General features: G+C 50.4%; 2 protein-coding genes across 7 annotated transcripts in view; one reads left to right on the plus strand and one right to left on the minus strand.

Moving 5' to 3' along the window:
- Positions 1-27,925, minus strand: part of LOC143143470 (uncharacterized) — an 82,798-nt gene that overhangs the window by 26,436 nt on the left and 28,437 nt on the right. The window contains exons 1-2 of one of the 5 annotated variants that reach the window (XM_076304740.1): positions 27,265-27,350; positions 23,727-23,786 (exon numbers count right to left, since the gene is read on the minus strand). The exons of 3 other annotated variants lie outside the window; for them this stretch is intronic. In XM_076304740.1, coding sequence (XP_076160855.1) covers positions 23,727-23,760 — 34 coding nt within the window. In that variant the 5' untranslated portion in view covers positions 23,761-23,786; positions 27,265-27,350. Of the gene's footprint in view, positions 1-23,726; positions 23,787-27,264; positions 27,351-27,925 lie in introns of those variants that run through there. One more of the 5 variants, XM_076304739.1, reaches the window with a different exon arrangement.
- Positions 2,364-7,318, plus strand: LOC143143489 (uncharacterized). 2 transcript variants are annotated; one of them, XM_076304782.1, is made up of 3 exons: positions 2,364-2,653; positions 2,746-2,832; positions 5,913-7,318. In XM_076304782.1, exons 1-3 carry the CDS (start codon positions 2,651-2,653, stop codon positions 6,159-6,161), a joined length of 339 nt encoding a protein of 112 aa, XP_076160897.1. In that variant the 5' UTR covers positions 2,364-2,650; the 3' UTR covers positions 6,162-7,318. The 2 variants fall into 2 exon arrangements, 1 of the variants encoding a protein (XP_076160897.1); XR_012991162.1 differs by lacking the exon at positions 2,746-2,832.

The following is a 27,925-nucleotide window of genomic DNA, read 5'->3' on the forward strand; positions in this document are numbered from 1 at the left end:
TCCATTGACGAAACAACGAACGTTAGCGTATACTCGATCGAGTGCAGTCTCTATTCGATCGTATCGGATGCATAGAGATTTTCTCGTTGGAACGGTGCACGAGCGATAATCGGTGTCGATTTCAAAGGTAGGGAGAAATTTCCGTGTAAAGTCGTAACACAGTAACGGATTTTCCAACGTCGAAGGAGCACTCGGACGTGCAACAAGAACGATGACGGGTGTAAGGCGATCGATTAAGTACGGTGCGAAAGAAGCTCGAACGGAACCGAAGCGGTCGCGTTGATCGTCGAGGAGCTAACCGGCGGGACTAAACACGCGAATCCCGCAAACTCATCCTATCGTATCGCTGTCTCTCCCCGTGCAACCTGTATGAAAACAACTTTGCCACGATTTACATCGCGCGTCGCCGATCGCCGATCGCCGTTAATTTCCATTTTTTCCCCCTCTCATCCACGGATACGGTGTCCCTCGTCAACGTTACGAAGCTGAAACGTTTCTCTCTCTCTCTCTTTCCCTCTATCTCTGGAAGGCTCGAGAAATTCTGAACGGTGTTCCGGTTCGACGAAAGAAAATCCCAAAATTACCAGTTCCGGGCGCGGATCGGTTTACGGTATCGTCGGTGGGGGCCCGTGAGGATCTCCGGGGGGAGACGAATCATCGGGGGGGATCGATTCGTCGGTAGATTTTCGAAGATAGCGCGGCCCATGCGCGTCCAGGGGTCTCCGGGTGGGGAGAGATTGACCCGTGACCCGAGAGTTATGACGCGAGTCTGATTCCTGAAATGCTCGCGCACACCCTGTAATCACGTGGCGGGGTCCGGGGCCCCCGCCCGTGCACGCCACACTGGATATCTATAATTTAAATCTCGCTCGGCCGTAAGTGGCAGGAAATCATTGTAATTAATATGGCGTACATCGACGCGCGGTCGTGTAGGTGCGCGCGAGCGTTACCATCCACGCGCATCCACCCCTCCCCGTCCCCAGCCCTCTTACCCCGTAGACCCAGGGTCCACGAGCCTTGGAACGGGAGAGGTGCCTCGTTGTTGCGTTAAGAGGATGTAAGCCGAGCGCGCGCGGATACGGAAGCTTAGCGACGGTGGCCCCCGCGCCTGGAATCGGTTTACCGCCGTCTGGTTACAGTTACCGGGGGACCGACACGATCGGGGCCCCGATTTTGTGCGATTCGCGGCCGGGATATTTAAGAAGAATTGCTCGTCCGATCGTAAACCGGTCCGGGGAATCCAGATTAATGCCCCCCCTCGGTCGCGGACCAGAAATTTTCCGCGTTGATATTTATGGCTCTAACGAAGAGGACGGGGGCCCTTCCTTTTTGCGCGTCGGTTACCCGTTTCCTTCGCGGGATTTATTCCCGGTCTCGGAGACGCGGAGGAATCGCTCGCGTCGGATTTTCGCACGGCGAATCAGACAATGGATCGTTAATAAAGCGTGGTTATGGTTATTCGCGAAACGGTAATTATCGAGCCCTGGTGTGCGAAAATCGAACGAAATAGAAATTCCAGTAAAGACGGTTCGATGCCCGGGACCGGGAGAACGCGACAGTCCTAACTCGCGACCTACGCGTTGCGAGTCAATACCCTTTGAACCGAGCACCCTCGTTTATCGTACCGTGTACCTGCTTCTACGTTTTCAATCGAACGCAGTACGACTTCGGTACTGTTACTTTTACCGCTGGAACTGCATTATTCTCGCAAGACGAAAAGTAAGTATCGTAGAAATGGAACGCGCGAAGCGTAGTTTGTCGAAAGACCTAGGTTTTTAAAGGTACACCGCGGCGAAGCTGAACAGCTCGGTAATCTCCACTCGCCCCGGGGCACGGCGATCCTCTGTGCTCTCCGAGAGAGAGCCGAGGTATCTAGGAAGCCTACGGGATTCTTTATCCTTCGTCTTCGTCCCGAAGTGTCACCCGTGTCCGTGGAGTTTTTAGAGCGACATACGTCGGCGAGTCCCCGGCCGCTCGCATGCGTCGTGTAACGGCAAACATGACTCGAAGAAATGTTTCAATCATCCGGACAAATGTCACTCGGTGGCCGCCGATCTTGATAAGCGATCTCGTCCCGCCGGCGATATTTTGCCCGGGACAAGAAATTGTTACTAGGTAGCACGAAGTTACCACGTGGCAGCGGCTCGCGTCAACGCGCGACAGCTCCCCATGAATTATTCACGAGGAATTTGCAGCGCTCGACGTCAATGTTGCTGTCATTTCTTTGTTCGTATCAATTTCTGGCCGATCTCTGCCCGACCGTGACGTCGTTGGAACGTTGTACACGTGGTACGTGTAACGTCGAGCCGCTTCCCCGATAAGACCACGATCACGCGAAAATCGCGAGTCTAGTTGCACGCGCGTTATCGCGTATCCGAACGAGACCCGCGCGAGTGACGCGCGACGTCAAAACGCGACGATCCTATCTACTCGGGGGGCCCGCAGAATCGGATATTACGCCGAGACGATCGACTTCGCGTTGACCTTGCGGTACGAGGATCGTGTTTCAATATTGGACTCACTCCGGAGGACGGGACCCAGTGGACGGTTCGAGGATCGATGTACGATCGGTATCGACTCCGGATAGACGTTTCCTAACGACCGAGAGAATAGATCTCTGGGGTCGTGGAAAGCTCTCGGGAACGACAGAATGGTAGGTACCGCTTTCATTTAGTATTTGGGTTGGAATACCTTCAAAAATGGACTTTGGTGTAGATTGAAATATCTGGGTTTCGATCGATGTAGATGTACGATCGGTATCAGCTCCGGACAAACGTTTCGAGAGAGAGTAGATCTCTGGGGTCGTGGAAAGCTTTCGGGAACGACAGAATGGTAGGTACCGCTTTCACTCGGTATCTAGGTCGAAGTACCTTCAAAAATGGACTGTGGTGTAGAATGAAAGATTAGGGTTTCGATCGGTATCAGCTTCGGACAGATTTCCAAGGACATGGAAAGCTCTCGAGAACGATAAAATGGTAGGTACCGCTTTCACTCGGTATCTAGATTGGAGTACCTTCAAAAATGGACTTTGTTGAGTAATAAAAGATCTGTGTTTCGATCGATATAGGTGTACGATCGATATCAGTTTCGTGAATAGAGACAGATGTTTTCTAACGACCGAGAGTATAGATTTCAATGGTTGTGGAATAGAATGGTACCCACTTTCACCCGGTATCTAAATAGGAACACCTTTAGAGATTCGATATTTACGAGAAAAGAAATGAAACAACTCCGATCGACTCGCAAGGATCTCTCTCGACCCATCCGTAGTATTCCAGAGTGTTCGAAGAGTTCTTTCGGTGTTGTGTCTATCGACGAGTACGAGAAAGAGGTTGTTCGATCCTGGAACGGAGCCTTGAACGTTCCGCGACGTCGACGCCCAATTTAACGGAGCTTCAAGGACAGGCTTGCTCGCGAATCGAGGCGCGAAGAGAGGGCACGCCGAGCGAAACGCGGCTGTGCGTGTACGCGCGGAACGTCGTAAAATTAGTCAGCGCGAAAGAACGGCTCGAATTCAAGCCGTTCCCTCCGCGCATAAAGCGGCGCGGTAATGCTTCTCTTAAACCGTGCCAGATGATGCCCGTGCACCGTACCGTGCTACGACGATTTACCTCTCCGGTCCGCGGTTCGTTCCTCGTAGCGAATTTCCTCGCGCGTGGTTCGAGATACCAGCCGCTCGAGATACGCGCGCGGTTTCCGAACCAACGACAAACGAAATTCGAAACATCGCGCCGCTCCGTGGGTGAACGAAACGCGATTCACTGGACTACTCCCTCTTTCACTGGAAATCCGGTGTAAATCCGGCGCGTAAGATCGTCCAGATTACGCGCGAACATCCGCGTAAAAAACGTTCCACCGTGGCGGAGCACGAAACACTTGTCGAACACGCGTAGGACGACGCGATAAATTTCCAGCGGGCCCGTCTCCGCTCCGAAACGCGTTCGCGCCTAACGGACTCGGCCCGGCGATACTCCGGTACCTGTAAACAGAGAGCTAAGCGAACTCGAAACGCTACCTACCGCCTCTGAAATCGGTACAGTGCGCGCGGTGGACACACGCTGGAAATCGATACACATTTTTTACGTTTTAATCGAGTAACGACGCGCGTTTTTCAACCGAGAAAGACGAATTGCACCGGGAGCGTGTGGATCGGGATCCACGAGTCGTTTGCACGAGTATCCGTGATCTTCGATCGTGTCGCGATACCGATCGCGAGTCGGTATTAATCGGAGAAGGGAACGATTTTATCCGAATAAAAAGTCACGAATCGAAGAAACACACGGTGATTTATTCGCGATGGTTTTTCAAGATCGAGTACTCCGATTCCCGTGTGTAGGAATCGGTACGATCGGTAACGGTCTCGAGCGGACTAACGGAACGAACCAAGAGGAAAAAAAAAGGAAACAGAGTGCACAGTCGATCTATTTACACGATAAATATTCTAGACTCGTGAATTGTTTCGCTCTAATTTCTGATCCATCGAGGCGCAAATTTTATCCGTCTTCTGTACGAATCTTATTTCTATTTTAACGATACGCGCGCACAGGCGTTCACGTCGTAGAAATTGGACGATTTACGAATCGAGGTTCGCGAGTCTATTTGATAGGGGTTGCGTTACGATTCTTTGCTCGCTAATTTCCATCGTTATCGACGATACGACTGCTTCGAACGATAATTGTAAAACGCGTTGTTGCACAAACTGTCGTATGACACGCTTCGAACGACGGTACTTTGTCGCGACACGACTCGCGGGACACCGTGGAATAAACCGTCGCGTTTATCGTCCCTATTAGTTCCCCCTATCGACTTCGATATTCCGTTAACGTCGAAACTGGGCGAACAACGGCCGTTATTAGAGAATTTCTTACGTACCGTTTGAAGTTTCGGTCGGGGACTTTCATCGAGCTTTTAACGCACGAGCATACGGCCCACGCTTTCCGGAACGACTCTCAACCTGTTTGCGAGCAACATTGTCGTCCGTGATCGTTCTCGTTCCAGCGTGAGAGAGAAAACGCTAGACGAAAATGCAGACGGAACGACGACCGATAAAACCGGGAGACCCGTTATTATCGTTCGTTACCGTGACGTTTATTATTTGCTTTTCATTTGCCTCGATGCGTGGCCAGCCGTAGCAGACCGATTGTCCAGACTCTGGAACGAACGATCTCTCGTTTCGAACCGTTTCGCCTCCGCGAGACGACTGGAAATATCGCGAACTTTTCGTCGGGGCCCCCGTTCGGGCCTTACGGTGCCGTGGCGAACCGCTCTTCCCGCCAAATTACGAGAATATCGTAAAATGTCACGGGAGTCTCTCCGCGCAATTACAGTTTCTCTCTTGGGACGAGTCGGCCGCGTTGCGTAAAGCTCGGCTTCTTTCTTTTTTCTTATTTTATCTTTTTTCTTTCTTTTTCACTCGTCGACTCGGCCCCGAATATCGCGGCGACCATGAGAGAGACGATCGTGTACATGGAAATTCTTGGCAAATTGTGACCCTCTGTTCCAACGTTTTAATCGTTTAATACGCGTTGGAACGCGAGCCGCGTTCTCGACGTGGACGTGGCCACGATGTTGGACGAAACGATCCTCGACGACGGTTAATCTATTATTTATTTTTTTCTTTCCAACGAATCCAAGCTTTTCAACCGTTAATCATTTTCCAATATTTACTCGTAAGCAACAACAATTACTCTGATGAAATGATCCTCGACGCCGGCTGGTCTATTATTTATTTCTTTTCTTTCCAACGAATCCAAGTTTTTCAACTGTTAATCATTTTCCAATATTTAGTCGCAAGTAACAACAGTTTCTCCGATGAAATGATTCTCGACGCCGGCTGATCTATTATTTATTTATTTATTTCCAACGGATCAAAGTTTTTCAACCGATAATTATTTTCCAATATTTATTCGCAGGTAACGTCCATTTCTCTTGAAAAATTCCACAATGGCGCGAAACTGGAAAAGAGACTCCGAAATTGGTTCCAGTCTTCAAATTCGAAAAAACTCGGTTCGAAAAATTGTCTCGTCGCTTCGACAGAGCAAACAACGATAGAAAATCTCTTGGGTTGTTCGGAAAGTGATTTCGTTTTTTTGGTGAAAATGGAACACGATTTTTTCAGAGTGTATAAACATTTTATCAAATTACATATTCTCCATTTTTGAAAACGAAATGACTTTCCCAATGATCCGACACAATGGATATTTGGAGGAACAAAAATTGCACACTCGTTGGAAACTTAATGGAACTTGTACAACAAGCCGATAATTGGAGAAGTACTCGCGCTCGTCTCACGAATGTTAACGCCGGTCGATGGTGCTGTGTTCGTAAATAAACAAAAAAGAAGGAAGGAAGGAAGGAAGGAAGGAACGCTTCGAAGAACTTTCTACTTCGTAATGGATAACGCACGGAAAGAAACGATTCGTTAGGGTGCCACGGATACGTGGACAGGAGAAGGTTTCTTCCCCGTTGAAGAACTGGTAAACAAATTAGGTAGATCGTGGGCTAGAGACGATGGTAAATCATGCTTCGACGTTAAGAGGCCGGTATTCGTCCTCGTGGACGGGCGCGTCGGTTGCGTGAGAGAGTTGCCTCGGGCTGCATTCTCGAAACGAAAATGCGTTTCGCCATGGGAGTGCTCGCGGAGTTCCCATAACGAACCTTCGGGGCCCTCGTGGTCCAATCTGGACCGCCGTGGATCGGGCGATCGTTTGGGAATTACACGCAAAGAGTGTCGGCGCGTTGCGAAATGCGTTTCGGAGTTAAACCGTACACGCGAAATCGTCCCTGCGGCTCGAGGAAAAAACATCACGGAGCTGGTATTGCGCGAGACGAAACCCAAAATCGTAAATAGCGAAACGGTGGTTAACGACGAGCCCCGATGGGGATGGGACCGCGTGGAAAACAATATCCAGACGGTCGAAATAAAAATTCCAAGACCGCGAATAAATGAAAACGATAGCCGAAACTATACGATGCAATTTAACGATCGACGTAATGCACTCCGTCGAAATCGAGAAAATAAACTCCGACTCGGGAATTAAAATACTAACGATCCAGAAATTACCTGGAGTGAGACCGTACCTCGAAAGTCTTCCGATAAAGTTTGCAAAGACTTCCGTTTTCGTATCGAATGTACTGGTATATTTTTCCATTGTAAAAAAAAAATATTACGACACTTGAACTTTGAACAACCGTAAATGTACGACCGAGTCGATAGATCTGCGCGAAACCTTACACACGTTCGTCAAACAGTAGAACCATCTTTAGAAAAATTAACCTAATAGTTCCATTTCTTATCGAACGAAACAACTTATTGAACAATCTGTTACTCGGTTGATGTTCCTCCGAAAGTATTTTTTTAACGGTTCCACGTGACACGAGCAGGTGTCCTAATTGTCCCGGAGGGGAGAATCCCGCTCGACGAAAGGTTATTGCAACGATTCGTAGTGGTGAGAAAATTGGTTAAATTGGTCGCAAGTTTCCGGATGATTCCCGGATCCTAAGCTCGCGCGGCTGGATTCCGAGTGAGCAATTTTCCCAGGTCAGGAAACGAGCGCGGAGAGAAAAAGAAATTAGGTCGTCGAGGATGATCGTGTAACCGGGACAAGACGCAGGGATCTCGTGCATGCGTGCATGCGTGCGTGCATACGTGCGTGCGTGCGTGCGTGCGTGCGTGCGGTGCACCGCGAGGTGCATTTCGCGTCGTGGAAATACGAAACAATTTTTCTGCGGGGCCCGGTGCCTCGAGAGGCTGCTTTACGAGCGACATAAATCACGGCCGTGCACGTGAGTGTGAGTGGGCGGAACCGCACGGTACCACAACCGTACACCATAAATTTGATACATGTTCATTGTGGTGGCTGGGTCGCTGAACAGCCGGGGTATTCCTCGCGATCGGTGGCCCGCGAGAAGGACTTTCTACCCACCGATGAAAGTCACGAAAATTCGAGATCGTCTGAAAACGAGGTGTCTCTCCGGTTATTCATTTTCCTTCTTTACTTTCTTTACTTTCTTTCTTTCTTTTTAATTGTTCCATCTCGCACGGAATCGTCCATACGCGCGAACGTCTTTATCGCCGTGAAAGCAACGCGCAGCGAATATCTCCGATTAACCGCGAAGATTTAAAGACTTTCTAGATGCCACGTAACCCGAACTGTCGGCGGTAAATATAGAATTATACGGGATTCGGTAATGCACCTTCGTGGAAGTTTCTCGGGGGAGATCACTGCTTTTATCACGGGAAAGAAAGTTTTTGCGGTCACAAGGTGCTCCGCGTAGCGCGGTACCGGAGAACGGAAAATTTCCTGCAAAAGTGAACAAAGAACGTAGAAGAAAAGAATATTGGGATGGGAATTTTCTCGAGAACTTTCTCCAAGAAAATTCAAAGAATTCTCAAAGTCGATCTAGACGAAGATCGAGTCCCCTCGAGGGAAATTGTATCAAAAATTCTTCGTTAATTTCCACCGTAGAGAATCGTTTCTCGTTGGGATGCATTTCGCGGACCACTGTGTACGTCGAGAGGTCTTTCCTCGGAACCGAGGTGTAAAATACACCTGTAATCGAGAACGTTTTCGCAACACTTTCGGGAAAGCGTGTTCGCGCGAGTTAAATTACGGATCGGAGTATCTGTCCTCGCTCATTCTTAAAAACCGCGATACGTAGAACCTGATATCGAACCGGCTGAATGAAGGCACGGGATCCGCTCTCTCGTGAATCTTTTGAAAGAAGTTCGCCAACGACGATCAGACGAGAGAGAGAGAGAGAGAAAGCCAGAGAGAGAGAGAGGAGAGGGCCCTCGAGTCCAGGAATGAATGCAACAAGGGCCCGAAAAACTCTTGCCCTGTATCGCATATTTTCGAGAGAACGGGTCAGATTGGCTTCGTGCCTGAAAAGTAATTGCGAGATCCGAGATAGCAGCGGCCGCTACGCAATTTGGCCCTACACCTGGCCTCGTTGCTCGTGGCTCGAGTCACAGCCTCCGTGATCCATTTCGCGAGAACGCTCGTGCAACGTGGCGGCGGCGGTGGCGGCGGTGGTGGCGGTGGCGGTGGCGGTGGCGGCGGCGATGGCAGTGGTGTACGCGAGGAAAAAAATTAAATTGTTTACATCGTTGTCAAGATTACACGTGCACTGTAAATTACACACGAGGCAGGGGCCCGGAGGTTCCCGACGGCGTTCGCATGCCAATTAAATCGTATAAACAAAATTATCCGCGAATAATTGGACGCGGGGCATTAAATGGAAATCGAAAACGTCCGCCGGAAATTATGTAGAAAAATACTCGGCGAGGTATTGCTACAGTTACGAAGCGAGCTCGCTAGCCTCCAAACCGTGATTACTCGTAAAATATATCCTCGATGAAAGGTGTTGCGCACGGTTACGGTACTTAAAGCAGAGCGGTAGAAACGCTACTATTTCTCCGGACGGCTTAATCATCGCCCGAAGAGGAACGTTCCTAGCCGCGAAAGCTCGATCCTGGATCGTTTCACCGTAGAGACGACGCGATTCGCGAAACGAAAAATTATTGAAAATCGCAGCAAGGACGATCGACGTCGAGCATCCTTGCCGCGGTAACATTAACGTTTCGATCTCGTCTAACGGCAAGTTACTCGTCGACGAATCAACGATGCGCGTTCCTCGAACCCTCCAATCCGTTAACAGCAACCATCCTCCCGTTAATCGCGAGTTACCGAATCAACTCGTTTGAAACGATCTTCCGGACAGACGAGAAATCAGCCATAGTTTTATTCTACCCCCGTCCGACCTAATATTCTCGCTGCTAGTTAATTTGTCAGGCTAAACACGCGTACGGTACTCTCCTGGTGGAAGAGGAACGCACCGAGGCGGGTAACGCGTGGTTGCACGCGAACGAACCGGGCACGAAAACACAAAGGTATGCGTCAACGTGAACGCGCACGGTTCTTTCCGGTGATCGCAAACCGGGTATTAGCGGAATGGGACCGGCGATTAAAATTTATGTTCGTCGGCGGATGGTACTCGCCCCTCCTCTAGCCATCGCCACTGCCGTGGTCGGTTCCTCGTCGAGGTACGCGCGAGACGCGGTAGAGTTTGTTCGTTCGTTGGTTCGTTTGTTTGTTTGTTACGTGATCGTTGGATCGCGCGGTGGCCTCCACGTGTGGAAGAGGCGAGCGGTGAGGACTTTCCCCGTAATCTTCGGCCGGCTCGCACACGGCCAACGGGGATCCCGAGAGAGGTGTCCAATTATGCAATAGATCACGCAGGGGCGGTTCTCCCAGGCTTGCAAATCGTTCCTACCACGATCGACGACCCGTTCCACGCCGGAATTCGCGAATAAATCCTTAACGCTGACCTTGGATCGCGAGCGGCTCGTAAATTTCAACGGTAAGGGAATGTCTTCCAGCACCGAGCGTAAATTAATCGATCGCAGATAACCCGGGACAGGGGCCTGTTGCTCTACATTCAGAAATTTTCGACGCGCGGCTAATTTATCAATCGTGGCGCGGTGTGGCGCGGTGTGGGGCGGTGTGGGGCGGTGTGGGGCGGTGTGGCGCGGTGTGGCGTAGCGGCGCGCAGGGCCCTCGGTTTCCCCTTGGCGAGCGAGCGTGTGCTCGAGCCGTGCGAGCACGAAACGGAGACAGAGATCGCCCCGAGAGGGTAGGGGTTCGGTGGAGGAGATAGCGGAAAAAAGAAGAGAGAAGGAAACTGTAATCCATACTTCACGTGCGCGCACGATATTTCTCCGTCAGGATACAAGTAACACGGTTCCTTTGATCGCAAACACAAATACCACGCTGTAGTTATTACGATACAAATCGAACGTTGTTATACAAACGAGGCACGGGGGCCCCGATTTATTTATCATGCTTTACGCGTTCGGTCGCATCGCGCCGTCTCGCTTCTTCTGGGCACCGTTCGCAGCCCCCCTCGAACGACCCGATGGGGGATGCTTGTTTCGAGCGTGCGTCGAAAATGGACGCACGTCAAATTACGAGTTTAATGGCCGGCCCTCGGTTATCGTTCGTCTTGGTGGGTGGCGAAGACAGAGAGAGAATCGCGCGGGGTTACCCCCACCCCACCCCACTACCTCCCTCCCGACTCTGTGTACAGAAACGTCGGGGGGTTCGAGAGTAACCAATGCGCGATACAATCCGCTCGCGTTACGGGCATCGTCTGTGTGCGATCCGCTAATCACCCGGTCGTGGGGCTCGTTACAGAAACACAGATCCAACGACCGACCGGGGGTCGACGCGATCCTTAATGATCATAATTTCGTGCGAGTCGCTAATGCCGCGCGCTCGTGAACAGGGTCAATCAACGGCGCGCTCGAACAACGGAAACGTAACGATCGGCTTCTTAATACCTCGCGCGTAAATAGCCTAGGCAAAAAATCCCAGACCCCGTCTCGACACAATTTCCAATCTTTCCGAGCGGAGTTTTTTTCTTTTTCTTCTTTTAGGGGAGAGAGAAAGATCTTCGGATCCGGTACGCGTCGCGTGGTAGAGAATAATTGTCGAAGCACAGGTTTGCGTATTTCGTTTATCCTTGTCACGCCGCTTCCCCTCGAAGCAGAAACTTCGCTTCCAATCGCTTGTAATTTCCCTGTTCGATTATCGCGATGTTGCGTACGGCCGCACCTTCGTCTTGTTCCACTTTTGTTACTTTCTTTCGTTCAATCCGTCTATTGTTTCTTATTACTGCGCTCGCTGCCCTTTTTTTCTCTCTCTCTCTCTATCGATTCCAGTTACATAGTCTATATTTTATCCGTAGTTTATCTCAATTACCGTGAAACGTTCGTACGTACACTCGGGCGCAAAAGTATCGGGACACCTGCCCGTTTCGGTCGAAACCCAATTATCGATCCACTTTGATCGATCGTCGTTACCAATTTTAAAACGATACTCGAACGGTGAAACTTTTACGCGCAACAATTTCGCGGTGATCCCACGCGCTCGTTTCTGCATCGGTGTCCGGATACTTTTGGGGAGGAGTGTATTTATTTGTGTGTACCTTTAATGGTAATAATAATAATAAATTCGATCGTGTCTCGTTGATCAGGAGACGCGGACCGTGCGCGCCCCGAGCAGCCGTAAACTTTACTTTCTATCTGTGTACTCGGACGTTCGTTAGATAAAAGAAAGTCGTGAATTTCTAGGACCCTGTTGAACGCTGGGCTCGGACAGCGCTGAACTTAGGCTGTGTTCGATCCAGGATGTGGCACGTTAAACGGTACCAGACCCAGGCTACGTTTATTTAGACCAGTGTCTCTCAAACTTTTTCGATCGCGACACACTCGAACAAAGCACGTAACTCACCCGGGGGGGCCACTTAGCCCCTCGCGCGAAACCCCCCTGCCCGATAGACCATATTTTATCGTCACAGGCGAGTATACGATTGCCGCGTTGTGTTCCCAGTTACATTTTACAGAGACAAAATTCCCTCCGATCGTGACTCGTATTCGACTATTTCGAGCCACTCGAACCGCGCGGCGGGTACGCTCTCGCGGAATCGAGAACCTCGTTAAAGAGTTCACTCGACTCGTTGGCCGACCGCGTTTTAAGTAAACCCGGAACAACCTTACGATCCACCCGTGCGACGCGTTTCTCATCCCCGCTCGTAAGGTTAAAGACTCGATTCGTCGCGTACGAGGAGAATCGAAAAACTGAAACGACCCAAGAACGCGTCTCGAAAACGAGAAACGACTTCGATTCGTTTCGTCGAAGCCGAGAACTAATCCCTCGCGAGGTTCCGAGGAGCATCCCTGCGCGTTTCCCATTAAACCGAAATGCAGTCCGCGATCCACTACACGCTCTGACCGTGTTCAGCCGAACGCTCGTCGCACCGATCGGGGTTCGACTAGGCCGGGTCTACGCACTTGTCGCGATTCGAGATAAAATATACGCTAGGAAGCGTTCCACGTCGACTCTCATTGAACGGCAATCGTCCAACAAGGCGGTTCAATTATAGCGGATAAGGCGTACAGATTATGGCGCGGCGCGTACACGGTACGCACCCGTGCGCGCCTACCGACATGAGAAATTGTTTCATCGGTCATTGTTTATGTACCCAATTATTGTACCATTCGTTCACCGAGGGTGGCGTATCACTTACAACAAATCAATTTGAAGCACACCTTACCCCGGGCTTCCCATCTCCTTAAACATCGTGTCCCGCTGGGCGGACAATGTTTTGTCTCGCCCGGTGCACGGCGACCCGCGGAGTCGAACCCGACGGCCACGGGGATTTCCTTTTCCACGCCGGTGTAACCGGGGTTCGTGACCCCCAGGCTTTGTCGCCAGGCCACGCGACAACGCCGCGACACGATAGGACAACGCGGCAACCGCCATTCTCTCTTTATTTTCGACACGGTCGCCCCACTACTCGGAAAATATCAAGGATCTCGCTATGCGACGACACGGATACCCAGATCGATCAACGCTACTCCTACGGGAGAGAATTACGAATATTCTTCGATCGTGGACGGAATTATTTCCGTTTGTACGGAAAAAGGAGAACGGTTTATTCCTAGACGATTTCCCTGGTAGGGACATATTTTTCGAGAGCGGACCAACTCGATTTCTCGGGACTTTTTCGACAGATAAAGTTCTCGTAGTGTAGTGTTTCTTTAGCAGCGATAGGGTTCAAATAGTAACCGAGTATTTTTTGTATTCCGGGAGCGAACAGGATTGCAAACGTCTTTGTAACTTTTGGAGTCTAATCGAGAGGTTTGGTACAATGAGGATAAGAGAGTCCAATACGTTCCATCGGAAGGTTAATGTCTATAATTGGACCAGAGAAGGTTGTAAATGTTCGCCACGCAGCGCGTACCTTTACAAAGCTCCTCGAGTCTTCGACTGGTAACAGAACGCTCTTTTCAAAGGATCTACAATTTTTACAACGAGCCTTGGAGAGTACTCCGCTATTCTCGAGCAACGAATCTCCTCCCTCTTCCCTCCTGTACACTTAAATATATCTTCCACGTTAATTTGCCAGGCAAACCATAACAAGCGCGCGTTATTCCATCAATTGCGGCCAACGACTCCGAAACACCCGCTATTTGTCTCCGCCCGTAAAAAGCGTCGCTCCCCCGAACCATAAAGTGTTAATTGTTCACAGCCGGGTAATTCGAATTCTACGCTCGCTGTTACACCGTCGAACGCTAGTTACTTTTACTGCGTGACAGGCTCCTCGAGCCTCGAATACGCGGCTCGTTAAGCGAGATATACTGGATACATTAAACGCACAAAATACTTAGACCCCGTTGGACGTCTTAACCCGCATAATGGCGACGTTGGCTCGCGAGACAATAATTAATAGCACGGGACAATTCAATCCGCGAGTCGGTCGCGGACAGGTAACGCACGACGCGAAACCGTTGAACGTGTTCCGCGGTCTCTAGATACCGATTCGAGGAGCGTGGAAATCCTCCACCGATGGACCAACGGGGACGAAATCCGAGAACACACGAAAAGATGTAGACGTCGGTTTTCGTTACGATAACATCGCTGGTAATCGACCGTACGTACATCCGAACGCAATTAAACGTCCTACGGATTCCCATCGACGCGAAAGTTTTCGGCCCGGCTAGTAGGAGAGGAAGAGATATGGCGCGCCGCTTAATCGTCGGCAATTAAATTTCATTAGCCGGGTACATTCCACCGGCCAATCAACGCCACTTTCCACGTTGGAATAATCACGAGCCAAGATAGGGGGGACCGTGAAAAGAACCAGACGCTATTCCGGCGTCGATCGTAAAGCACCCCTTATCCGGAGCGACCGTTCGTAGCCCGAATATACTGCATCAACGTTTTCTTACGCGTAAGAAATCTCTAGCTGACCGCGCAACGGTATACGGTAAACAACGTAGAGCTCCGTTAACGAGCACCACGCGGGACTCTTAACGAGGCGACGCCTCCTACCCGTCCGCTCATCGTTCTCCTACGATTTTCCCGTGATTTTCGATTCGGGGATTGGATCGGGTAGGAGGTCGAGTGTTTGGGGGGAACTTTCGTGTAGAGAGATGTCACTTCGTAAAGCCTGTGCAAAAATTATTGGACAATGTCTACGAGCTAGATCTCAAGACTAGGTCTACCGACACCTATCTATACCTTCCAAAAGCTTCAATCTTTGCGCGATCTTGGGTTCAGGGATTCACATAGGTCAAGAGTTATTTGAGAAGAATTTCTATCTAAAAAAAAGTCACTTTGCAAAGCCTTCGATTATGCAAAAATAGTAATCAAGATTTAAATCACGATTCGCCGCAGACGAACGCGATACCGTCTCGAGTCGATCAAAACCCGGATCGGAAGTCAGTCGACCGTTTGACGGTTGTTCTAATGGGTCGACACTGAAACGAGACGACGGGTCCCGATTAAACCTCTTCCCCTGATTCTCCGAAAACACGAACTCCGACTAGGTTCGCGGAATCTCTGTCGCAGCGGGCGCAATTAACAGGACCGTTAATAGGAATTTAGTATCACTCTTTTTTTTCCCTCCGCGAGACACGTCCCGTTTCACGGTGACGTTATATAGTAGTTCTTGGTCTGTTCGACGGTGCCACGTGTACCTCGGGGGCCCGCGTTTCCGCTCGCTTCGCGCCACGCGGCGTTAAAGCCTGTATTTAAATGGCGTCTCCCTCGCCGAGATAAGGCCTTAATGGCCTTAATGATCGTGCGTGCGCAAGGACACGTCGTGACTTTCCATCTTTACGAGGGGGTGAGCACCGCCTCGATCCTCGTTCCTTTTCGCCGCTGAGCAACAATGATCACCTTCCCCGAAAAATACTTGAAATCCGCTAAGACACCTCGTCCGGAGAACTCTGACAGAGTTTTCTCGAATTTTTTATTCCATCACGACAATCTCCTACAATTTTTTCGTTCCTAGAATTATTTATTTCGTAATGAAAGCTTCCTAATCGTTTCTTAAGTTTTGAATTCTGAATCTTCCGAATCGTTTTCCGAATTTTGAAATGATCGAATCGGGAAGATTTGCAAGTATCTACAAGGTCCGTTTCCACGGCATTCGTGTGTCGTGTTCCACGCCCAGCGCTCACGAGTCTAGAAGCTTTCGCTTATCACCGGATTGATCCGGAGATCGCGAACAGAGTTATCTACCCCCCAGCAGCTATACTCTGCCAGGGGGTCCAACTCGGAATAACCAGTCTTCTCGTCGAGGATTCGAATCATCGAGGCCAGGTTACGGAGAGCCCTTGCTATAATTCTCGATAGCTTCGAATAGCTTTCAATGGTACTTTATTCGAATTCATGGAAAGGATGGATGGTTTAACAACGAAGAACAAACATTGGGTCGCGAAACGAGAATATCCGAGTCGATGAGGGTACAGAATTCACCGTCTCTAGTGCGGGGCCATAGTAAACGAATTGTTTCGAGCCGATCGTTACCGTTACAACATTCAATAACGATCGTTACACCGATCGAACGAATTCAATCGACTCGAACGCGCGAATCGAAGGTCGTTCGATTTAATCGAGGGATCTGTTTTGCGCCACGGGGTAAACGCCCCGCGATATAAATCGTCTCCCCGTTCACGGACGAAGACTGTTTATTATGTCCCAGCCCGGGGCACCGACAATAAAATAATTAACGAGGATCACGCTGCGAGGTTTCGCGAATCGATCACGAAACGCGCACGCTCGAAGGTGACCCGTGTTTTTCGTCGTTCGCGCCGCGAGCTTCCCTACGACTAATTAGCATGATAATTAAGCGGCGCCGACGTCTTTAAGGGTCGACAGCGTTTCTCGCTCGCCTCTCTCGCTGAGGTCAACTTCTCCGGTTGCCTTCACGGAGTACCACTACACGATTCTCCGACGGTTAAAAAATACGCAAACGACCCCATAGCCGTCCAGTGATACGTCGAACCTCGTTCCTCTATCCTCGGGATAGAGGATAGTTGTTGCGACGGTTGTTCGAATTCCAAGAAAATAAAGCAAATCGTAAAAACGGTTAATTATTTCTGAAACGCGAGGAAACAATTGATAGCCGAGATACCTCGGAGAGCGGTTCTCGTTCGTACGCACAAGTTGTCTCGGAGAGAATCTTAACCCTTGTACCGAGTATTTACACACATCCGTGCAGCGACCTTTCGTCTCTGACACGACGACGAGATCGATCGTTAGATCTATCGACCGCGATGGAAAATACACAAACACGTGTTCTACTCGTTCGAGCGAGTACACACTTTTTAGAAGCGGTCGGAGCGTAAGAACAAAGTCTAATCAAAATTCTCGCGCGTAAATGGAATTGATTTCGAAACACTACGTTTCCAAGGGAAATTCTCGTTACGACGCAGGTGCGCGTTAATAGAGAAGAAACGCTGCTGGGTACAATCGTGGAAAGTTCGTCATCGTAATTTCGCGAAGACACGTAGATATTTATCAAAGGTCTGTTCCGCCCTTATCTCGTGCGCGGAATCCGCAACGCTCGGCATTTATCCACGTCGTCGTCGTCGTCGTCGTCGTCGTCGTCGTCGTCGTCGTCGTCGTCGTCGTCTACGAAAGTTTCGCGATACATTTCACGGCATTAAACGGACAAGCGATTCCGTGAAAGCTAAAACGTGGGTTTATCCAGCGTGCTGGCTACGCGGGCCGTATATTAAGCGATTAATTTATTTTCTCCGCGGCCGCGCGGCTACTCCCGCGGACAGGCTCAATTGTGTTTCTTTGTCCATAAACGTCCGGCCAGCCACTTCCACCTTTATAATACCGTGGCAGAAACCGGGAACAACGTCATAATTTCCGGTTGTCGGCTGCCTACACGATGAAGCCATTAATTGGTACATTAATTCCGAATTGCGGAACGCCGGATTACATCTCTCTCTTACTCTCTCTCTCTTTCTTTCTCGTTCCCCAGACCCATGGAATTAAGTATCGGCCGCTCGCGAGTTCCTATCCGAGCGATTAAAAGGGACAATGTCTCTCTTAACGAACCTCGTTAATTAAAAATATCGGCTGTCGTCCACCGCGGCGGTCCGTGTTCTCGCTGTTGCTCGCGCGATTTGTCAGAATCAACTCCGTCTTTCATCGTTTCGAAATCGTCCCGATTCTCGTTTCTCGAGCGACGATGAAGTTTCCGGCACCGAAATTGCGCAAAGTCGAGCGACCCTTTCTACCCGTCGATGACACGATTTTTTACCCGGACGAGTTTCGCGTTCCAAGGATACAAACAATCGTACGATCTTCGTCGATAAATAACACGGAACGCGTTTTCTCCGCGAAAGGTACATCGGTTGAAATTGTCGGGAACCTACCGAATCGCTTGTACTTTTCTCGTAGAATGAAATCGCCGGTAGGTTTCTAGGCGGTGCGCCGAATCAATAAACGTTCGCTGGATAATAAATTATCCTCGTTCGTATAATATTTATTATATTTGTTTCTCGGAATATTTCACCGGTACACGCCCGTTCGCAATAACGATCCGAAGACTCGATACCGGCACGCAAGCTCGCGAGAGCACTTTCGCCCGGCAATTCGAAAGAGCCGACCGCGAAGAACTCGGGTGTGGGCCCCCCGAAGCCGTATGCATAACGGGTGACCGAAAAGGTCTCGTTACGGGAAATCGTAACCCCGGGGGTAAAGCCGAAAGGGATTCGGACGCCGGGGCAATTTGCGCCGCGCGGCTCTTTCCCAGGGCGAGAAACAAAAAGTAGTTAATTCGAGGCTTTAAAACCTCAGGGACGTTCCCGTTCCCACGCCTCCTGGCCGGACCACGACCTCGGCACGCGAACCCAGGACCCATGAAATCGTAATCGCTTCCTCATATCGCGGCCAACGTCGACCGAGACCCCCGAATAACCACCGAGTAACCGACCGTCGGTTTTTACCGCGACGCGTATCGATAAGCGATAGACGGATATTCCGTACCGGAACTAACAACGCGTACCCGACGATCTCGTTCTCGAACAGGTTACAACGCGATTGGAAATACAGTTGCGGGCCAGCAATCGGTTCCTACTCGGTACACGTGTCTCGATGAACTTATCTCTTTTCCGTTGCTCTTATCGAACGTAACGACACGCGCAAAAGGAGTCCTCTTCTCTTCGCTCGATAAGAGTCCGTCGACTTCTCTCGCGTAGGAGCCCGCGATTATTGTATACCCGATGAAATTCGATCGCACCTTCCTCTTATCCGACGCGTCACCGGCAAGAAGAGTCCTCCTCCTCCTTCTCATCCTCCTTCTGTTGCTGCTGCTGCTGCTCCTCTCTTTGCTCGATAAGGGTTCGTCGACTTCTCTCGAAGAGGGATCGAAAACCGATTCAGGTGTATCGGTGTAACCGAAAGAAAGGACACCTTCTCTCCTCGGATCGTAAAGACTCGGTGTATCGATACCGTGCCACCTGTTTCGATTCACCGAGCTACATACGTTCCCCGAGAATCGAACATTTGCTGTAAAGGTATACACACCGAGGATCTTCCGCTGTCAAGGCCCTCCTCCTCGTCGGTTCTCGGTTGGCGCGCGTAGACCGGTTTATTCGATCTGACGTATAAATTAGCACGATCGACGCGAAGACAATCGCCGTGGCGGTTAGACGTTGAGAAAATGATGAAGAACCAGAGGGAAACCGCGGGCAAGAAGTGAATGTCTTTCCTTTCACTTCTTTAAATTCCGGCGCGATCTTTGGTAGAGCGTCTAGTTATGAAATAAAACACCGTGGTATTACACCGTGGTACCCGTATACATCGGCGCGAGCTGGCGCAATAACTCGAGGGGAGGGTGGGAGGGGGCTCACGAGGGGATGGGGGGAGGGACTTTTACACCGGGGGCCCTTGATTTACAGCGGCTCCGCGACCTGCCTTAATAGAAGAACTGCCAACCTACAAGAACGCGCGACCACCTTCTTAACAGCCCGTGAATCTCTTCTTGCGACGACAGGATTCTCGGGGATTGCTTTCCGCGGAATATTCCCCGATTCGCGTTCAACCGATACCGTGTGTACCACCGATGATCTCGCGCCGTTGCTTCGGAATCCACGAAAGAAACTCGTTGCTTTGTTAACAGTACAATGTATACCGAACGTTGCGTACCGAAGATAACACGGTTCGCGACACGGGTTACGAGCCTAATGGTCCAGAAACGATACGTTCGAACTCCTAGGAGAATCGAGATCGAATGGACTTTGCCGGGACTCGGTTTTCCATCCGACGTGGGCCGCACGAAACATTTTTACCCATTTTCTAGCTACCTGTATCGTAACCCGGCAGAGTTAGATAGAACGTTTCCAGGTATATCTGGTTAATATCGCTCCGAATTGTAGCTACGGTTTCCAAGATCGATCGAAACACCGGTGCTTGAAGCGTTTCTCGTTTTCGATATCCCGAAGGTTTTTTTTTTACTCTCGAACCGGAGGTCTCGATAACCACGCCTCGAAGTCCTTACGCGCGAGCCGAGACGGAACTCGGACCGTCTGAGAATTCGGTCGTTGACCGAACCTAGATTACACGCTACCAGGTATCTCTGTTAATACTATTCGGATTCTTGGTAACTGGAGCGGAAACGCTGTTAAAGTCGTCCTCGACGTCCCGATGTTTTCCAACAGGGACAACAGGTTCGGATACCAACACAGATAGCGATCGCGACGGTCTCGAATCTTCGTTCCCGGTTGAAGGGTGAAGGCACGCTTTATAGACTCTCCGACGGAGCGCAAATAGAGACAATAAGCCGGTGGCCGGGTGCGTTCCTCGTAAAACTTAATTCTCCGCTGTCCGGTCTAATGAGTCCCGACGGATCAAGCGGAGCGCGCAGAAACGGGCCGGGCGCTCGCTCGCTCGCTCGCTTACTCGCTCGCTCGCTGCTATGTATAGAATTACGGCTGCCGGTACCGTTTCTAATACGATACAGGAGCAACGTCTTCAAATGTGCCGTCGGAATGGAAAACTGGCCCCCGTTATCCTTCGCCGTTTGTACTAATAGCCGAGGCAACGACCGTGGCAGTTCCTAGCCGATCCTGGATCCATTAACGAAGTCATTTCACTCGGAGGGATACGCCGACCAAAGCTATTTAATGCTCACGGGTTCCCGACTATCGAGGCTTCGGCGTTTCGTAGGAATGCCACTTTTCTCTCTTGCGCCCTTACCTTTCCCCTCGTTGGGCCCGCGTGCCCTTCGTGTCACTCTCTCTCTCTCTCTCTCTCTCTCTCTGTGGACTCTCTCTTCGCTCTCGTGGCTTCATCTATCGGCGTAATAACTCCATTACAGGCAACGTCGAGCCCTGAGGTTTTAATGTCTCATTTCCATCCAACGCGCGGTGTCTGCGAGGGGCTACCGTTTCTCTCCCCCCAGCCCGTCCCTCTCCTACCCCGGTGTATCGTGGAACCGTGGCGCCCACGAAAGTGTCACCGCTTATCGCCACTTTGTGTAATCGCTTCAAGGAACCCCCGGTATTACGGACGTCCACCGAATCGAGCTCTCTCTCTCTCTTTATCTTTCTCTCTGTTCGTCTCGAGGGACGAAGGAGTCGTCGAAGCATCGCGTTTGTTCGATTACCTGGCCGCGTTGAGTGTCCCGGGTGACTCAGGGGTCCAGGGGATCGGCTCTCCCCTCCTACGGGATAAGGTCGAGGCACGGTACAGAACGACGCGATTGGATAAAAATTTACACACCGAGGAGAGGTGTGTAATCGTCTCCTTCGTAATCGAGAAGTCCAACCCGTACCCCGAGGCAACCGGGCGTCTCACCGCGCAGGGGGTCGACGGTGAAGTTCTTTCCACGGCCAGGAAACGGCATTCCCGTGCTACGATGGAAGAAGAAGAAGAAGGAGGAGAAGAAGGAGAAGAAGAAGAAGAAGAAGAAGAAAGAGGGGAGGGGTGGCAGGAGGCAGAAGACGATAGCACGAAAGCAGCCGTGGAACGTCAAATCAGTCAAGCGCAGAGTTTCGCTCGTCGCCGAGATTCATGAGGATGGCCGCGTCCTCGGTGCTGCCGCGAGAGGATGCCTTATGCAGATATTCCTCTTCGTTCGTATTAATAACCGGGGAGTCTGGCTAGGCCAGACCGCAAAGCCAAGGTCGCCGGGGTTAAGGCGTGTTCAACAAGCTGTTCGTGGCTACTACCCAAAGGGTCCAGGCCTCTCCGCGCAAACCCGGAAGTACCGAACGACTACCTTGTAACTCGGGATCGTCTACGCGGCCGTCCCGAGCCGCTCTCCGGAATTTCTGATCTATCATCGTCAACCTTTGGGAACAAAGTTTCTCGAGAATTAAACCGAGTTCGATCCTCGAGCGGCGGGGAATATTAATACGGCCACCGGTTTCGTAAAAAGTAGAACCCGATCGGTGTCGAGGAACCTGGTACCGCCTTTTTCGGGAGTCGTTGTTCCGAGAAAAGGTGTCGTTATAGTTTCTATTTATTATAAGTCGGGAAAGTCGACGATCGGGAACGCGAGACGCTCTCTGAAACTTCTCGACCATCGTCGTGAACCTTTGGATCGGAAAAAAAAACTTTCTCGAGGAAGGGTGTCGTTATGGTTTCTATTTATTATAAGTCGGGAAAGTCGACGATCGGGAACGCGAGACGCTCTCTGAAACTTCTCGACCATTGTCGTGAACCTTTGGATCGAGAAAAAAGAAACTTTCTCGAGGATCGCTCCAAGTTCGATCCACGAGCGAGGAGGGATATTAAAATGGCGAGGTTTAAAAAAAAAGTAGAACCCGATCGATGTCGAGGAACCTGGCACCGCCTTTTAAGGGAGTTGTCATTTCAAGGGAGGGAATCATCGCCACTCCCGTAAAGGGTTAGGCTCTGGACACGTTTCTATTTATTATAAGTCGGGAAAGTCAACAATCGAGGGCCCGAGGCGCTTCGTTCCCGGTATTTTCGATCCATCATCGTCGACCTTCGGTTGGAAAAAAAAAGAAAAACTTTGTCGAATCCATAAACGACCAGGGAGAATATTAATACGATCGCGTTGTAGAAAAAAGTAGAACCCGATCGATGTCGAGGAACCTGGCACCGCCTTTTAGGGGAGTCATCGTTCCAAGGGAGGGAATCATCATCGTGGCGCGTCCGTAAAGGGCCAGTTCTCTGGACACGTTTCTATTTATTATAAGTCGGGAAAGTCAACAATCGGGAGCCCGAGCCGACCGTAAATCACGACGGATCGTCTCCTGGCGCGCCTTAACGTTAAGGACCGGTATATGTAACCTATAAGAGGGATGCGCAGGCGGCAGTGATATATCGTACGAGTCCCCCATTGTCTCTGACTAAGTTCACAGCGACGGGCCACCGAGCAACGAGTCTCTTCCTCGTATTAATTACAACGTCCGAGCGAAACCGCCGGTTTGGTTGGGTTTGGACACACAGGGCTGCCGTCTCGATTCTTCTCGAGGGGACAACGGTGCAAATCCACGACTATTTTCAATTCGTATTTCACTTCGATCTTTTTCCCTCTATTTCGACTCCGGACCACACCGGAAAAATATCTCGCTCTACCGAAACCACCTGTCACGGATTAACTACGAATACTGTCGAAACGACAGAGGTTCCAAGATTTCTATTACACTCCGTATACAATGTGCTCGGCTGTCAAGTGTGTATACGCGATTATTCTCCTCGAACTATTGAACGTACAAAAACCATCGACGTACGCAAAAGTGTCCGTGAACAACCTCGCGAATATTCGACTATGGATTTTCATCCTCGGTCGATTTTGTGTATTCAAAGGCGCGAGGGATAATTTCGTAGGCGTACTTCGAACCGATCGCACTGCACAGAATTCAACAGAGAGTAAACACTCACCGTTCGGAGCCTGTCTGCACAGTCTGGCGAACATCTTCTAATTCGTCGATGAACGTCTACCTGCAAACGACAGTTCCGGTGAAATTAGCATCGCATTTTTCACGGTACTAATTGATCGGAAGTCAATGCGAAAAAAAGGAAAACGGTAACGGGGAACTCGTTAATGCTCTCGTTTGGTATTCCCCGATAAATTACAATTACCCGGTTGCCCGTTAATTACGCGTTGGATATCAAAATTCACAACCGCTCGACGAGTGATTGAACTTCCCGAAGCGTAACCCATAATGCTCGAGGCGTAACGCGGCGAGTGTCGGATGGGATATTTCCTTAACACTAATGGCTACCAGTCGTCCGCTAATAATTACGAGCTCTCCTTGACTAATAGGTAACGACAGGTGATCTTCCTACCGGGGCAGCGCGTCTCAACCTACTGCCATACGGCGGTGATTTTATGTCAGCCACCCTCGGGGTTTTGTCGACGACAGGATCGTCGATTCTAAATTGCACCGCGAACAACGTGAAATCATAACCACCGATTCCAAATGGCTCGCTTTACGGTCGTTTTATAGCGTGGCAAGAAAAGCGACCGTGGAAAGTGGATCCAGCTGGATCGTAAATCGCACTACGCGTACGATACGAACGACATACCGGGATAACGTACCGAGAGATCTAATTAAACGTTTCCATTCCGGGGAAACTTTTCCCTCTATCGTCCGAATCGTGTCTCGCGCGTTTCGGTAAACCTTCGACCCTTTGCACTCGAGGCTTCTTTGCTAACAGGAAGCCTCGAGAAAATTCTTCGAGTCGTAAAATAAATCTGCAATGGAACATTTTTATACACTTTGTATAAATGCGTTTACCCTCTACGAGAACGTAATATTTCAATTCCAATTTGAACTCCAAACCACCAAGTTTTCCCGGATCAAAGATAGTACACCGAATTAGATGGCGACCGAGGATCTCCTCTCGAGTCCAAAGGGCTAATTGTCGATATCTTTGTTTTCGAGCGCGAGTTCACCAGTTCTCCGGTACAGAAGACTCTTGACTATCTTCGACAATTGCAAAGACGTTTGGGTCACTTTCGTCGCCGAAACCAAAGATTCCGTAAAGCGTACAACTCTCCTGGCTATCATCTCGACTCGACCGCAAGAGTTTCGGGACATTCGAAATGCACCAAGAACTCCTCAACGATCGAAACTCTCGCAGGAGGGTTCGACTGTAAGTAAACGCTAGCTTTACATCTCATTATTGCATTAAATATTCCAGCTCTGTATCTTTATCGGGGCTTTTCTAAGGTAACGTTCGATCACTGTATCATTACCGTTCCGTATAGGTTGCTGGCGTATCTCACGATCAACATTCTAAATCACTCGGTCACTGAATCACCGGCTGGCGCGTTGCGCCACCGCAACCTCTGCGCGCCGAGTTATCACGCGTTGGAAAACTAAAAATCATCTTTTAAAGCAATCTCCACCACGGGCCACCGGTACGCGATAGTTATCCGTTATACGACCGATCGAACGAAAAGTTCCCGGCGATTAGTTCGGCCGTAACGGAGCCACGATCAATTTTCCATCGTCATCTGAAATTCTGATGAAACGAGCCCGTCGGGACGTATCCGTCGGTCCCTGCGTTTGTCGCGAAGGAGTCGCGCGTCCGGGGGCCCTCCCAACGCGTTCCCTCGACGTCAACCGGGATCAAAAACGCGCCAGGAATGCTTTCGCCTCGACGTACTAAGGCGCGTGTCGGATACGCGTTGCCATAAGTAGATAAGAATCTCGCTACGGGATGTAGGGTTCGGTACGACCGTTTAAAATTTCAAACGCATCGGTGCGTTCGGTTTTCGATCGAATTCGAAATCGTCGAATCGCGATTTCCGCGTTATCGGGCAAGTCCCAAGGGGCGGCCGCGAGTACCCGGGATTTCGAGCGGCGAGCAAGCGAGCGGGCACGGATCGATCACGCGCGGAACTTTTCCACGGAGTTCGGACAACACGGTACGGGGGAAAAAGTCGGGTAATTTCGTGTCGGTGGACACCACGGGATTACCATTTTACAATGACCATTACCATACGACAAGCCACGAGGGATAGAGAGCGAGAGAGGGATGAGAAAGTTGTCGAGGCTCTACGTAATTGCGCAACGCACTGGATACGCGCGCATGTACGGACGAAAGGAAAACACTGGCTGCGTTGTGTACCATTTGTTCGCCGTGTTGTTGCGCATAAATGCGCAAAAATGATTTACATCGGTCCCGATACTCACCGGGGATAATAGTCGTTCCCCGTTGCCTACCGCTGGAAAAGAGAGCGCCCTCGGAGACCGCTATCGCGGGCCGACTGTTCGGTCGCTCGGTAGATTCTTGTAATTTTCTTGCTACACGTGGATAAAATACTGCGTTTAATTAAGCGCCGGGCGCAAGAATGCGCGAGAATCCACCGCGGCAGGAAGTTCTTAAGAATTCCGCTGGTTTTAATTGCACGATCAATATAGGCTCGAAGAAACGGAGTCGATCGTCTACTCTCGGTTCGCGTTCGATCGGGAGAAGAAGACGCTCGGTTGTTCGTTGGTTCGTTTCTTTGTTTCTTCTATTTATTTGTATAAGTTTTTTCTAAGCTTCGCGTCGCGAGAAGGGAACTTCACGCCCGCGTAATTCAAAACACCGCGCACCCGTGGTCCCCGGTTGTATCGGTATTCAACCCACGCGCGCACCGAGCCGAGCCTACCGGGCCAGCCGTGTTTTGTTCAGCATAATTACCTCGGATACAGCCATTAATTAGTATCGCTAATTATGTGGAACAGCGGCAGCAAATACGGCAACGGTTCGAGAACTCGAGCCACTCGGTTTATCCTATTTGTCGCGCATAAATAACAGATTAATGCCGCGATATGGTAGCTTATGCAAATACGGGGTTCAAAGTTTATAGCATCTAATTAACCATATTACCGGGATCCTTCGAACTTAATAAGCCCCCGATCGACCGGTTTCCGGTATTTCGAACGATACCGCGCATGCCCCGAAAAACTCGGACGAATTTCGAACAGTATCCGATCGGGGACCCCGCTCGAGCGTACGACGAGTTTCTTTATTCGCTGCCAGTCCGCGCCAATTACGCCTTTTCTTAGCCACGCCGTAATAACGTATCGTAACGTATTACCAGCACGACGGTCAAGGTGTAATAAATTATTCAGCACGCTCGAGCAATAAGCACGTTGCCCGTTTCGCCATTCATCGACTCGCTATCGAACCGAGCTCGGCCGAGTCCTATAGAGCGATCGACTTTGCCTCTATCCCTCTGCAATTATCGTAGCGCAATTACGCCTCGTAAAGAACTCGAAAGTTTCTTGAAAATCGCGAGCAAGCTCGAGCGACAACATTTACGGAGAACTCGGACCACGAGATCCGTATCCAGCGTTTAAAGTTCCCCACTTACCCCGCTTTCGAGCGAATCGATCGCACCGATCTTGCTCGCACGATACCGGGGATCCCTTTGCGCTTGTCGCTAATTCGAACAGATCCGTACACGGTTACAACTTACCTAAATTCAATCGCAATACACCGTAACCGATCGATACCCGTTTTCTTCCGCTCCCTGCCGAATCCCGGTTTCAAGCAACAATTTCTACACCGTGCTCGAACGCAATCCTCGATTACCCGTTTGGTCGCACGAAAGCAAGAATTTCCATATTCTCAATGTTTCATTTCCCGACGGACAGTCGTACAACGCTCTCTACGTGAAACTCGACCAAGTTCGATCGCAAGCATATTATAACCGATGTAACGAGATAGCCGTGTTCTTCCGCTCGGTTGACATCGCCGTAATTAGATAAGAACCGAACGAGCAGGTGTCCGTTCTGTTCAAGCTAGACGAGAACCGGAGCGTCGTACGTCGCGTCGTGGCTACAATGTTACGCGCGTGCGCACCGGCTCCTATACGTTCCGACTACAGCTACGGAAGCTCGTCGACGTTGAATCGTTCGTACGCTTTCGGTCGGCGCCGTGTTCTCGCGTAAGCAAATCCGCGAATCGGAGTAGGAGAGGGGGTGGGGGTGGGGGTGGGGGGGTCTACGTTCTACGGTCGACGTTCGACCGTGCAAAAAAAGAGTGGGGGGAGAGGTCTGAACGCCGCTGGGACACCGGAGACGTAATGCGACGCCTTGATGGACGGCTCGATCGCGAAGCCGGAAGTGGCCGGCGAA

The sequence above is a fragment of the Ptiloglossa arizonensis genome, chromosome 2, assembly GCF_051014685.1.
Source record: "Ptiloglossa arizonensis isolate GNS036 chromosome 2, iyPtiAriz1_principal, whole genome shotgun sequence".
Classification (NCBI taxonomy): domain Eukaryota; kingdom Metazoa; phylum Arthropoda; class Insecta; order Hymenoptera; family Colletidae; genus Ptiloglossa; species Ptiloglossa arizonensis.